The sequence below is a fragment of the Cuculus canorus genome, chromosome 23, assembly GCF_017976375.1.
Source record: "Cuculus canorus isolate bCucCan1 chromosome 23, bCucCan1.pri, whole genome shotgun sequence".
NCBI classification, from domain to species: domain Eukaryota; kingdom Metazoa; phylum Chordata; class Aves; order Cuculiformes; family Cuculidae; genus Cuculus; species Cuculus canorus.
The window spans coordinates 547,146-560,843 of NC_071423.1; the positions used below are offsets into that span (position 1 = coordinate 547,146).

General features: G+C 54.4%; 1 protein-coding gene across 3 annotated transcripts in view; it reads right to left on the reverse strand.

Moving 5' to 3' along the window:
• Positions 1-44: 44 nt before the first annotated feature.
• The window catches only part of KIRREL3 (kirre like nephrin family adhesion molecule 3), a 430,776-nt gene continuing 417,122 nt past the window's right edge, over positions 45-13,698 (reverse strand). Inside the window, exons 15-17 of one of the 3 annotated variants that reach the window (XM_054086908.1) lie at positions 10,883-10,992; positions 2,106-2,192; positions 45-813 (exon numbers count right to left, since the gene is read on the reverse strand). In XM_054086908.1, coding sequence (XP_053942883.1) covers positions 370-813; positions 2,106-2,192; positions 10,883-10,992 — 641 coding nt within the window. In that variant the 3' untranslated portion in view covers positions 45-369. The remainder of the gene's footprint in view (positions 814-2,105; positions 2,193-10,882; positions 10,993-13,698) is intronic. The other 2 variants (XM_054086909.1, XM_054086910.1) reach the window with 2 other exon arrangements.

Sequence of the window (13,698 nt, forward strand, 5' to 3'; positions counted from 1 at the left end):
CCCAACCCTGTCCCACGCAGCAGGACCCCCCCCAACCCCCCGAAACGGACTCTATAAGTATGGACACCGAACACCAAGTAGGAAGGGGAAGAGCCGGGTGGGAGAGGGTGGTGGGAAGCAGAGGCGAGCGGCTGGGTGGGCGCGGGGCGCGTGCTTGGGCTGGGGACGGCTCGGCGCGTCCTCAGCGGCGTTGTGCTTAGCCATGTCCCGGGTTGGGGGGGGGATGATCAGCAAGTCCCCCACCCCGCAGCCCCACTCTGGGCGGGCTGGATCCAGCCTCTTTCCCCGCCGCCGCTCCTGGCGGGTGTGACTGTCCTAGCACGAAGCCACGGCGCCCGCGCGGAGGGTCCTGAGCATCCCCGGAGGGGCTCAAACGTGTGTCTGCATCCGCCTCTGCAGGGGCCGGCTGGGGTCTGAGTTTTGGGAAGAAGACTGGGAATGATGAGAGGAGGAGGCAGAGGCCTTGCTGGCCTTGTCGAACTGCACGTAGCCATCCTGCTTGCCGCTGCTGCTGATGCTGCTGTCGCACTGGGTGTCGAGGAAGGAGCTGCTGTCGCTCATGGAGCCGCGCTGGAACTCACGCTCACACAGCTCGATGGAGCTGCTGCCCATGCCCAGCACGAAGCGCTGGCTGTAGTCGTAGAGGCGGCTCTGCCCACTCAAGGTGCTGTAGATGTTGGTGAAGGACATGCCGGTGGGCACCCGCTGCTTGCTGGTGGGGCGCAGGTCCGCTGGGCAGCCTGACAGCGAGATGGTGGGAGTGGAGTGGTGCTCCTTGAAGGTGTTGACGCTGTAGTAGCCGTTGGTGGGATCCTGTGGAGTGGAATAGGGTGGGCAGGTTGGTAGTTGCACCCATGATGTGATAGATGGCACCCTCAACCAAGAACCCCTCTTGCCTGATGCTGCAGGCAAGAGGGGTTGTTGTGCCACCAACACACCTCTTGTGCCACCAACACATCCCATTCAGCTCAGCCCCCTCCAAGTCATAGAATCATAGAATAGTTTGTGTTGGAAGGGACCTTAAAGATCATCTAATTCCAACCCCTCTGCCATGGGCAGGGACATCCCACTGGATCAGGCTGCCCAAGGCCCATCCAACCTGGCCTTGAACACCTCCAGGGATGGGGCAGCCACAAGATGTCCAGTATAAATCTGCCCCTCTCCAGTTTGTACCCGTTCCCCCTCATCCTATCCCCACAAGCTTTTATGAACAGCCCCTCTCCAGCTTTCCTGTAGCCCTTTCAGGTACTGGCAGGTCTCTATAAGGTCTCCCTGGAGCCTTCTCTTCTCCAGGCTGAACAACCCCAACTCTCTCAGCCTGTTCTCGTATGAGAGGTGCTCCAGCCCTACAATTATCTTTGTAGCCTCTTCTGGACCCGTTCCAACAGCTCCATCTCCTTCTTATGTTGAGAATTCCAGAACTGGACACAGTATTCCAGATGAGGTCTGACAAGAGAGGAACAGAGGGGCAGAATCCCCTCCCTCGCCCTGCTGGCCACGCTGCTTTGGATGCAGCCCAGGACATGGTTGGCCTTCTGGGCTGCGAACACACGTTGACTGCTCGTGTCAAGCTTCTCATCCCCAGCACCCCAAGTCCTTCTCTGCAGGTGCTCTCAATCACATCATCCCCCATCATGTACTGAAAACAGGGATTGCTCTGACCCAGATGCAGGATCTTACGCTTGACCTTGTTGAACCTTGTGAAGTTCACAGAGCCCCACTTCTCCAGTCTGTCCACATCCCTCTAGATGACATCTCATCCTATCAGGGCAGGGGGAGCCTGGGAGCTCCTTGCACCCCACTGTCCTGGCACCAAAGGGTGCTGGGATCAGAAAGCAGCGCTGGGGGTAGCAGAGCATCCCTCCATGTGCAGGGAGAGCCCTGGCGTACAGGTCAGCCTTGGTGGCACTCAGGGATGTGGCACAAGGACAGAAAACCTGGAAGAAGCAATGCTGGGTGAGCTTCTGCTCTGCTGCAGACATGGGTGTTTGTGCTCAGCACCCTGAGGTGCAGCACCTCTTGCAGGAGCAACCTGGGGACTTTTGATCCACATCTGTACGTGGGGCTGGGGACAGAGGGGGGTACATTCCCAGGCTTCATCTCACCTTCAGGTTTTGAAACTCCTTTTCTTCCTCCTTGAGCACCTCGAGCTGCTTCAACACCGAGTCCTGCTGGAACTCCCCCCGGTCCATCTGGGAAAGGATGCAGGCAGGCGTCAGAGGCCGCTCCCCTGCCGTCCCCCTCCCTGGACCCCACGGGGCAGGGGCTGAGCCCCACAGCACTGAGGAGTTGAACCCCTGAGCTGGATTAAAGGATATGCCCAGGGACACCCAGCAGGGCAGGGTTGGAGCTGGGCAGCTGCCCAGTTCCCTGGGTCGCAAGTTGGGTTTTGGCCTCTGTTTGGGGCTAAAATGGTCGGGCTAACGCAAAAAGCAAATTATTTACATCTACTGCGATGGGGCTGCCAAAACCATCACCCCCCAAACATAATCTCTTTTATATCCCTGTTTTTCTTTTCATCCTTCCCTTCTAAACTGGACTTGGCCACCAGCATCTCAAAGTCTCAGCTAGGGTGTGCTGTAATAAATGTGAAGCCTTAATTTTATTCCACACCTCAGCACTGGCTCTTCTTAAAAGATTTGAGTCCTGGAGGCTTTCCCCACCCTGGCCCTGCCGGGATCCGAGCTGCCCGGTGGCTCAGGAAGGGCTGGATCAGCTCTGTTTGATTTGATTTGAGTCCAGTTTTGCTCCCGCTGCTCCTTCGCGGACACCGGTGGTGGATGCTGCTGCCCCAACGTGTAGCCTTCACCCATCTCCACCTCATTAGCTTCCCTTCGAAGGCTCACCACGATCAGGGGGAGCAAGGTACGCATTAATTAGTCCATGGCTTTAATTACCATTCCTTCTGCAAGGTGGGATTGTGCAGGAGTGGAATAATTATCAACCAACTTCTCAGCTGCCTGTTTAATCTCCCATCTCGATCCCGGCACTGGGAGCACAGTTGCCCTGATCACAGCCCCAAATCAGCCTGAAAAGCACCTTTTGTTGCCCAACTCCACTTTTCTTTTTTAAAATGGAAAGTGGTTGTGGAAATTCACCCTGCAGCACTTTCTGTTCAGCTCCTGAAAGCCTTTGATATGGCTATTAAAGGCAATAAATTAAAGTACCTGAGTTTTCCCAGGGAAAAAAAAGCCTCTAATAGGCATTGATTTAGCAGGGTAAATACAAGTGTCACGAGGAGTAAATTCAGGGCAGCTGAAATGATATGTGGAGGGGCCTGAGTTTTGTTTTGTTTTTGCTCTGCCAGCCCCAGCAGCTCCCTGAATCCCCTACAGCATCGCTGCGGGGGGGGGGTGAGGATGCGGCTGTATAAAATCCATTAAAAGGGTTCCATGAGTCCTGGGTCAGAGAGAGAGGGAGAAACCCCCACTGCTCCTTGGACTTGGCTGGTTTTCAGCGTGGGTGACCCAGGCAGTCAGGGCCAGATCCAGGGATCGTGGAATCATGGGATGGTTTGGGTTGGAAGGCCCATCCAGTTCCCTCAAAGCCCATCCAGTTCCACCCCTGCCATGGGCAGAGACACCTCCCACTGGATCAGGGGCTCCAAGCCCCATCCAACCTGGCCTGGAACCCCTCCAGGGATGGGGCAGCCACCACTGCTCTGGGCAACCTGGGCCAGGGCCTCCCCACCCGCACAGGAAGACATTTCTTCCTAAGATCTCATCTCAATGTCCCCTCTTGCAGCCCAAAACTGTTCCCCCTCATCCCATCCCTGCACTCCCTGATCCAGAGCCCCTCCCCAGCTTTCCTGGAGCCCCTTTCAGCACTGGAAGCTGCTCTAAGGTCTTCCAGGAGCCTTCTCTTCTCCAGGTGGAACAACCCCAACTCTCTCAGCCTGTCCTCATGCGGGAGGCTCTCCAGCCCTTGGATCATCTCCGTGTCCTCCTCTGGACCCATTCCAACAGCTCCATATCCTCCCTGTGCCGAGGATTCCAGAATTGCAGACAGGGCTCCAGGTGATGTCTCACCAGAGCAAAGGAGAGGGGCAGAACCAGAGCAGGCAAGAAAAAGCCCTCCCTGGAATTCCTGTTGGGTTTGATGGGGTGCTTTAAGCCAATTTATGTTGCCTCTTGCAGATGGTGAGTGGTGCAGGCACTGGGACGCCCGTTCCCCCTCCTGCGATGCTGCAGGTGCTGTGCTGGGGCTGCAGTGGAGCCCCTGCGCCGTCAGAGGGCGCCGAGACCCTGCCAGGGAGGCTCAGCACCGCCAACATGACAGTTTCTACCTCCGCATCACTTTGTTCCTAATTCCTGCATCACTTTTTTTCCAGTTTCCAATTCCTGCATCACTTCTTCTCCAGTTCCCGCATCATTTATTTCCAGTTTCCGATTCCTGCATCACTTTGTTTCTAGTTCCCACATCGCTCCATTTCCAGTTCCCACATCGCTCTGTTTCCAGTTTCCCATTCCCACATCGCTCCGTTTCCAGTTTCCAGTTCCCACAGCACTGTTTCCACATTGCTCCGTTTCCAATTTCCAATTCCTGCATCACTTTGTTTCCAGTTCCCACAGACTCTGTTTCCAATTTCCAGTTCCCACATTACTTCATTTCCAGTTTCCACACCCTGCATTTCCAGTTTCCAGTTCCTGCATCACTTCCTTTCCAGTTCTCACATCGCTCTGTTTCCAGTTTCCGCGTCGCTTCATTTCCACATTGTTCTATTTCCAGTTTCCAATTCCTGCATCACTTCCTTTCCAGTTTCCAGTTCCTCCATTTCCAATTTCCAATTCCCACATCACTTCATTTCCAGTTTCCAGTTCCCGCATCATCTATTTCCAGCTTCCAGTTCCCACATTGTTTCATTTCCAGTTTCCACATACTCCATTTCCAGTTTCCAATTCCTGCATCCCGTTTCCAGTTCTCACATCACTCCATTTCCAGTTTCCAGTTCCCACATCCCTTTGTATCCACATTGCTCCATTTCCAGTTTCCAGTTCCCCAACCACTTCATTTCCAGTTTCCACACCCCTTCGTTCCCAGTTCCCGCGTTACAGCCCATCACTAATGCAATCTTTACTAAAGTCTGCATGGGCAGCTCAGCCCATGTCCATCCCGAGCCGTTGATTAGCAGGCAGCGAGGCACTCGTTAGCTTCTTCCTCTCTTTGCCATCGCCGGGTAAACGACAGCGAGCTCACAAAACTTAACTTACCACTGTTAGTGGGGATTCCAAAGGCAGAGGCAGCAAGGGAGAGGGAAACGCATGAAAAAGAGACCAAAAAGGTCCAAGTGTGCTGCAATGAACCTGACATGGACATGGGATGCTCCGGCAGCACACATCGGCATTTTTCCGGAGCCATGGTTTTCTCCATCAGGGACACAGCCCCTATGTGCTTTGATCCTTGCTGCTACGCACGTGGCTGGTGATGAAGCCGCCTGTTAGAGCCGCGTGCCCACCGTTCCCTCTCCAGCCAGCGCCACTGAATCCGAGGGCACATCCTGATCGTGGGAATGTCACGCCAGGACTCAATCCTGCTTGTCAGTTCCAGGCAGCAGCAGCCTTCGCAATCCTGGCGCACACTGCAGCTGAGCATCGTGGCCAAGGTGTAAAGTCATCCCTGTTCCCCGTGACCAAACCTCGCTGGTCTCTCCCGGCTCAGCGTGGCTAAGGGATGCGATCAGCTGCGCCCTGCCTCAGTTTCCCCTGCTGCAAAAGGCAGCGACCTCTTGAGGTGATGGCGCATCGCAGTGGCTTTGCTGTGCTGGCTCCTACTGCTCAGCGTATCCCTGCGGAGCAAAGTGATGTCTCAAGGCAAGGAAAAGGTGCTTAAATTATGCAAAGATCAGCCGGCTCCAGCGCCTGCCGGAGGACTCCTTCATGTAACGCCACCAAATGAAGGCACTTGCAGCTGGGATATCGAAGCCAACAGACCGGATATTAAATCCTTTGCTTTCATCAGTGGAGACAATATGGTTTTTAAAACGCTGCTCCCTCCGGAGTCCCCATGCAGGGTCCCTGTGCATCCATCCAGACCTGGCGGGCTCGAGGGCGAGCCCCTCGCTCTGAGGAGGTGCTTCCCCCCTCCTGCTTGCCGTGTTTAATTATAACACTTCCCGCATGGTGGCTAATTGGATACTGCTCAGCTGCATTGTGAAACTGGGATAGGTCAGCCCCTTCCAGGAGTGAGGGATGTTGGTTCATAAATCCCTGAGCCTGCAGCTTGCAGCTCCCCACGAGGAGCAGCTGCCAGAGAGGGAACAAACACACATGTTAAAAAGCCCTGCTGGCATTTCCCTGCCGGATGAGGGTTTATCCACCTCCAAACGCGGGCTCCTGCCTCGACTGGGAGCTTGCACTGAGTGCCTGAGCTGCCCACTCCAGTGCCCCAGTGAAGCTGCATCACCTCATCCCACCTCATGGCATAAACCAGCAGTGGTGGAGCCTGCTGTGCCTCCTGCCATCCTCCTCGCATCCTTCTTTGTCTCTTGGGAGCCTGGTGTGGCAGCCACCAGCTCCCCCGTGCTGGCACAGCACCTGGCTGGATGCACACCAGCACCGATTCCTCCTAAACGCATCACCAGGCTTGAGACAGCTCAGTCCTGGGCGATGCCCGTGGTAGATGTCCGGCCGTTGTGGTGGCCCAGCTCTGGTATCACCCTGTGAAGTGCGAGTCGTGAGCTGGAAATGTTTTCATGGTGATTTTTTTTCACGTACTGGGTCGTTTTCTCCCTGGAAGCGTGAGCACGCTGGCCTGGTGCTGTGCCCGAGCTGGTGCCCTGCCAGCAGCATCTCCTCTGGGCGCTGGTGCTGCTGGAAGGTGTTGGCTGGGTGGGAGGGATGTGTCTTGAGCCTCTTGGGCTGGGTTGGATGTCGTGGAGGTGTAATCCAGCTCTGACCCAGACCTTGCAGAGGGTGAAGAGAAACAAACCTGCGTCTGCTTGCTCAGAGGTGCTGATGCTTCTCGGAGCAGCTTCTCAGGCTCTGGCCACAGAGTGCTTGGGGCAGTGCTCGGGGAGTAAGACAGAGAGTACGATGGGTTATTTTGACTGTTCCACCTCTCTATTCTGCTCTCATGAGACCCCACCTGGAGTCCTGTGTCCAGTTCTGGAATCCCCAACATAAGAAGGAGACGGAACTGTGGGGATGAGTCCAGAGGACGCAATGAGGATCGTCCAAGGGCTGGAGTGCCTGTACTATGAGGACAGGCTGAGAGAGTTGGGGTTGTCCATCCTGGAGAAGAGAAGGCTGTGGGGAGACCTTACAGCAGCTTCCAGTGCTGAAAGGGGTTCCAGGAAAGCTGGGGAGGGGCTCTTGATCCATGAGTGCAGGGACAGGACAAGGGGGAATGGTTTAAAATTGGAAGGGGGAAGATTTAGGTTAGACATTAGGAAGAAATTCTTCACGCTGAGGGTGGGGGCCCCTGGCCCAGGTTGCCCAGAGCAGTGGTGGTGCCCCATCCCTGGAGGGGTTCCAGGCCAGGTTGGATGGGGCTTGGAGCCCCCAATCCAGTGGGAGGTGTCCCTGCCCATGGTAGGGGGTGAGACTCAAACCATGATTCTATGAAATGTGAAGCAAAGGTCTACCCAATGGATCCCTTTGACTCGGAACCCCCTTGTGTGCTTGCCACTTTGGGATCGTGTCTTTTCAGGTTGCTCCTGGCAGTATGGGTGGCTCCTTTGGGATCATCAGTCCCATTCCACAGATGGAGAAACTGAAACACGGAGTCCAATATCAGCCAGGAATAAACCCCAGTCACACAGAGGACTAACAGAGGAGGTTGTGTCACGTTGGAGCTGCTGATGCTCTTCAGTCCCCCCATCACAGACCAGCTCAGCCGTGTTGCTGTGTTGATGCAGTGCACCGTGGCAGTAGAGAGGGGTTTATTTTTCCCAGGATCAGACTCTTTGATGCGTTCTTTTGCCTCCAGACACTGCTGCTGTTTGCTCTCTGGCCCCTATGGGCTGGCAGCCTTTCCCCTGCCCGTAGGCAGCGCCTGGCAGAGCAGCAACCGGAGGGAGGGGACGCGCTGAGACAATGTGAACATATGCAAATCAGACAGCATGACGTGTATCCTAAGGTGTTAATGAATTTAGAGATGCATGAATAATTAGTTGTGAAAAGCACGGAGAGCTACGGAGGTCACAGATGGCTGGAGAATAACAAATGCAGCAGCATTTAGCGGCGGAAAGGAGAGGCATGCTGGCACTCGGCAGCCAGAAATGCTCCAGCGAGGGAGAAACACCGTGGGAAACCGAGGAGCAGACGTTCCATCTGCGGATCTTCACTCCTGAAGCTTGGCAGGACCGGGCTGGGTTGTGCTGGACCTCAGGATGTTGGCCAAGGGTCCAGGATGGGGAGGAAAAAAGCTGATGCGAAGCGGCAGAAGGAAGATGTTTGTAAGCGTGGTTTGCGTTTCATTAACATCTGCATTAATGACCTCTCCGTGCGAGCACCCGGCATGTTAATGGAATTCACAGTTGATATTAAACTGCAAGGTGTTATGAACATTGTGGAGGGCAAGGAGATCATTTCAAAGGACGCCGTTGAGGTTAAGCCCTGGCTGGAAGTATCCTCAGAAGCTTAGGGAAGGCAAAGGAAGGAGGAGCTGAGGAATTCACGTCGGTACAGGAAGGAGGGAGAGAAGCAAAGTCCTGGGGCGAAGGCAGGGAGTAAGCGAGAGGTGCTGAGCATTGCCCCCTGCTCCTGCTGCAGGGACCTCATTAGCAAGGGTGATTTTTTTGAACTTGGTCCATCATTTCATTGACAAACTCGGAGCCTTTGATTGGGAATCTGTTCAGCATCCACAGCCCGGGTCTCTAATAGCCAGTGGATGCTCACACTGGCTGTTGGAAAGAGGGAGGAGGGGGATGAGGGGAAGTAGGGGTCCCCAGGGACTCTGGGGAGAAAAGAAATTGAGAAAGATTTGCTGGGAATGCTCTTGGCAAGGGCAGAGAGGATGGGGAGGCTGTGCTCCATGCAGGGGAAGGGACTTTGATGCCTTCTCCCTGCCAGGTCGGGTGTCCCAACCAGTGCCAAATCCGCCCAGCATCAGAGTCTGACATAATGGACCATCTCTCCCAACCTCTTGGACAACTTTGATCCCATGCTGTTATTTCCAGCTGATATATCTCCAGGAAAAGTGCCTGGATGTGGCCAAGAGAGGGGCAGAATCCCCTCCTCCCAGTGCAGCAGCCAAGCTGGCTGTCATGTTGTGTCCAGAAGTGCTCAACTTTGCCTACTCTGTCTGCACTTCAACAGCCCCTTTACGCTGTGCTGTAGCCGAGCCACCTCTCGGAAGCTTTGCTGATAAGCTGAACCACATGAGCTCTGTAAACCTCTCCTCCTAAGGCATTCTTCTCCTGCCTATCAAACAAATGCCATTTTTTTCTGCCCCATTCCCATCCTGCCAGCATCCTTGCTGCACTGTACACAGCAGAGCCTGCGCTTCGCCAGCACAGCCTCAGCAACGGCACACTTTGAGGGAAGGCTTCACGCCGTCCTGCAAGCTCAGATCTTCTGCCTGGCTGCCCACGACAGTCCTCTTCCTCACGTACTTGTCTGCGGTAAATGGTGCCCGTGTGTCTGCTGTGCCAAGGCTTCGCGTGTGCCGCCAGCTCGGTGAAGCCGGGAGCAGCGTTTGGATTGATCTCAGCCTCTGCTCTAGGAGCTGGATCTGAGCTTGGCGCTGTGCTCCCTCTCTGTACAGATGGTGGCACAGGGTCCTATGGAGAGGAAGCTCTTCATTCCCCTTCATCTCAGCAGACTGCTCTAAACGCAAGCGGCTCTGCCTTTCTGCTGAGCCAAACCTTGCAAATCACATCCTGGATTTGCAGAGTCTTGGGGGCAAAGCCCTGCTGGGAATGAAGGGTCTTGCACAGAAACCTCAAGGGTGCTGGAACAGCATGCCAGATCTCTACCTCCTCATTCTGAGGCTCCCTTGCTGTCCACGTGTGCTGTCAGACATCGATTCCACTCTCCCCACGATGCTCAGCTTTGCCTTTCTACTGGCAGTTTGCAGAACAGCTTCTGCAGGCAGGGCGCACTGATCGATGCTGCCCGAAACCCGAAGGGTTAGAGCACCCAGCAGCCCAGAGAGCAGCTCCCAGCCTCCTCAATCCCTTCCCCATCTGCTCTTTTCTCTCACCTTTTTACAGCCAAGCAGATTTCTGTGCCTCACCTTCCCTCGCCATTTTTTCAGCTTGTTACTTGTCACCCATGCCGCGATATCAGCAAGCAAAAGCAAATTGGTGCTGAGACATGGAGAAGAGCAAGAGGAGCAGCTCTCCTGCTGCAAGGATGTGCTGGTCCACGGGCTGAAGATGAATTTCCTGGGCTCTCAGTCACCAGCATCCTGCCCTGCCCGTGTCATTTGGTCCCCTTGGGTCAGTGGCCTCAGAAAGGTGACCCCTTCCAGGTCGTTACAGACCCAGGTCCAGGCTGGGCCCACACCCCATTGTTCCCAGTCTGTACCTGACTGTGTAGATGTACATTATTTTTGCACATCTAACTTTCTAACTTGCATCCAGGAGAGGGCAGCTCTCGCTGGCTAATTAGCTCATTATTATATTGTGCTCACCTATCGCAGGTCTACTTGCAGTTTGCGGCTCTTTCCCCACACGAGGTGGCAAATTTGCTTTGCAATTAGCCCGGCGGGCAGCTGGGCTATCGCAATAAACCTCTCCCAACTCTCCCTCCTCATTAGCAAAGTTTCACTCCAGAAGCTTTTATGGCAGGAGAATGTGTATGTCTCAAGAGCAAGATTTCTGGAAGAGCATCTTTGCCTCGAGTGAGGATTACGGCACCGAGCTCCTTGTGCCCGGGCTCATTACCGCCAAACACTTACCCAGAGTGATTGCTTACGGGGAGAAGAAGTAAATCCTTACCATCAGCTGCTTGATGGTTGGGTGCTCCTCCGTCTCCCTGCCCGAGGCCGGCTCCTTGTGTACGATCTCCACGCGGATGTCGTTCTTGGCAGAAACCACGCCTTTGAGATCTGGGCAAAGAGTGAGATGGAGGGGGGGTTAAGTTGAAGGTGATTGTGGAGCATCTTTGGGGACTTGAGAACCAGCACCAGGGAAAATTAACCCTGCGCATCCGAGAATTGGGGGAGCAATGCTTGCATTGCTACAAGGTATTGGCATGGTGAACCTTCAACTCTGGAGAGCGCAGGTTGCTATTTTAGCTCCTTCGGGAGCTCGGTTGATCTCTGCCATGCTCATAGCGCTGTTAAGAGGGGCTGAGTTGCAGCAGAACTGCTCAAACCTGCTGCTCCGCAGTGTCTGCTCCAGGAGCCTGTGAAATACGGCTCCTGTGGGACATACAGGCTCTTCCCTGGTGCTGGGAAGATCCTGAGAAAAGCCTTCTCCAGGTGTGGGGGTCAGATACAGACAGGAAAGGCCAAGCAATGAACAAACACATAGCCAAGGCTTTGGGAATGAAAAGATCATCCCTGGTTGCTGCTCCAAGCAGCCTGCTTTCATGCAGGGCAGAGAGAAACACTTGAGGAGAGGCTCTCTGCCTTCCCTGAAGGTGTCAGGCGTGCTTTGAAGAAGTCATTATAGCAAAATTAAACCAAAGACACCGAGCAGCAGGAGCAGAAACGGCCAGGCGAGTCCGAGATGAAAAGCAGAGATGGATGCAAATCTGAGGAGTGAGATCTAAACAGCTCCCAGCTGAAGCCAGACTCCAGCCCAGCTCTCTGCTCCTGGGATGGCTGTGCCAACTCTCCCAGACCCCAAACCGCCGGGTTCCTCAGATCTACCTCCAGCCAAAGGAACTGGCAGCACCCTGCCAAGCCAGAACTGCATAGCCTCAGTCCAGCAAAGGCTGGACTGCGCAGCGGGAGACAGCGATTTTATCTGTAAAGCAAACTGAATCATGTAACCGAGACTGGCTTTGAGCTCTGTCCTCGAATTAATCCATCTCAGCATCCCCGACCCTTGAATTCCACAGCCCTGCTGTCACCCACAGACATCTCCAAGTCTCAGGGTGCCAGGCAAAGGATTTTGCTGGGAAGTTACTACTGCTCCTTCTTTCTTTTCTTGCTGAGACCACATTCCTGGTGCTGGAGCCTCCATCTTTAATCACAAGGAGAAGCTAATTACTGTCTCCACATCCTCTCCCAGGAGTGTTCCCCCTTAAATAACTCCAGGCCATTAAGTCACCAAATACACAACAACAGATGAGCAGTAAAGTGGGTTGTTTTTCCCTTTTCCAGAGCCTCCCGGCTTAGTGTGTCTGTACCCAGTGTAGTTTTTTGCTCCATCTCCCCAAAGCAGGTCCAGGAATTGTCTCCCCAGTGCCATCAGTTATGGTTGGTGGCTGGTTGCAGCCATGAGGAGATGCCTTCTCCAGAGTTACTGCTGGATCACCTTGTCCCATCTGCCCGGAGCTGTGCTGAGCCATCCCCACAGCCTGCTGACAGGTTTTGTTTGCAGTCTGTTGTTTTAAATGATGCAACAGTGCTCTGTTTTTTTTTTTCTGGGAGAGGAATCTGCAGTCATCCTGGTAGGAAATGAGTCCCTCCTGATACCCAGATGCTCTGCTGCTCCCATCCCTCCTGAGCTGATCTCTGTAATACCTCTGATTTCACATGACTAACTATGATAAAAGTCCATTCCTCACCCTTTCAGCCTGGTGTTTCTACCTTCCTCACGCTCACCTGCTGCTGGAGATAGCAGCCACAGCACCCAGTCTGCATTAGCACCTGGAAAACTGATAAAGACCCTTCCGCCTGGGACAGCCAATTCTTCCCCTGCAGAATGAGTGTCACTCAGGGGCTGGTTTAGCTGCTGATGCTCCCAACTTCCCTCAAACCCAGGGAGGGAGCCTGTTTTGGCAGCTCCAAGTGGCTTTTGGAGCCATGTGATGGGGCACAGGGTGGCCCCACGGTCACCAGCACCCCTTGCTCCTTAAGGAGGCTCAGGCTGGGAACTCCATCCGCCCCCAGGATGTGCATCCTTAGCACCACAGCATCTCACTCCTCTCCAGCAGCAGCCCTGGCAAATACCTGGTAAAGCTTCTGTTATGGAGTGGGATCCCAGGCTGGGTTTGGTTCTCTGGAAAAGATTGAGCTGGTCCTCCTCTTACTTCACTTTGGGGAGGGAAGGGAGATCGGGGAAGGGCTCTTTGCTGACCTCTTGAATCATCTCTTCGGGCTCATTTGCTCTGATCCGTATGTGAAGCCGCAATTAAGCCTTGTGGGAAGCACAGGCACCTGCGCTCTGGCCCGAGGACGCTGCAAACTATTCCCCAGGGCATGGAAATCTGGGGCTGACACTGCAGGAGGAGCTGAAGAACAGCAACGTTGCGGTGAGAATGCTGGAAATATCGTGGAATCATAGAATAGTTAGCCTTTATGAATAGCCCCTCTCCAGCTTTCCTGTAGCCCCTTCAGGTACTGGAAGGTCACTATAAGATCTCCTCAGAGCCTTCTCTTCTCCAGACTGAACAACCCCAACTCTCTCAGCCTGTCCTCCTATGGAAGGTGCTCCAGTCCTCAGATCATCCTTGTAGCCTCCTCTGGACCCGTTCCAACAGCTCCGTCTTCATACGTTGAGGATTCCAGAACTGGACACAGTACTCCAGATGAGGTCTCACAACAGAGGAACAGAGGGGCAGAATCCCCTCCCTCCCTGCTGGCCACGCTGCTTTGAATGCAGCCCAGGACATGATTGGCCTTCTGGGCTGCAAGTGCACT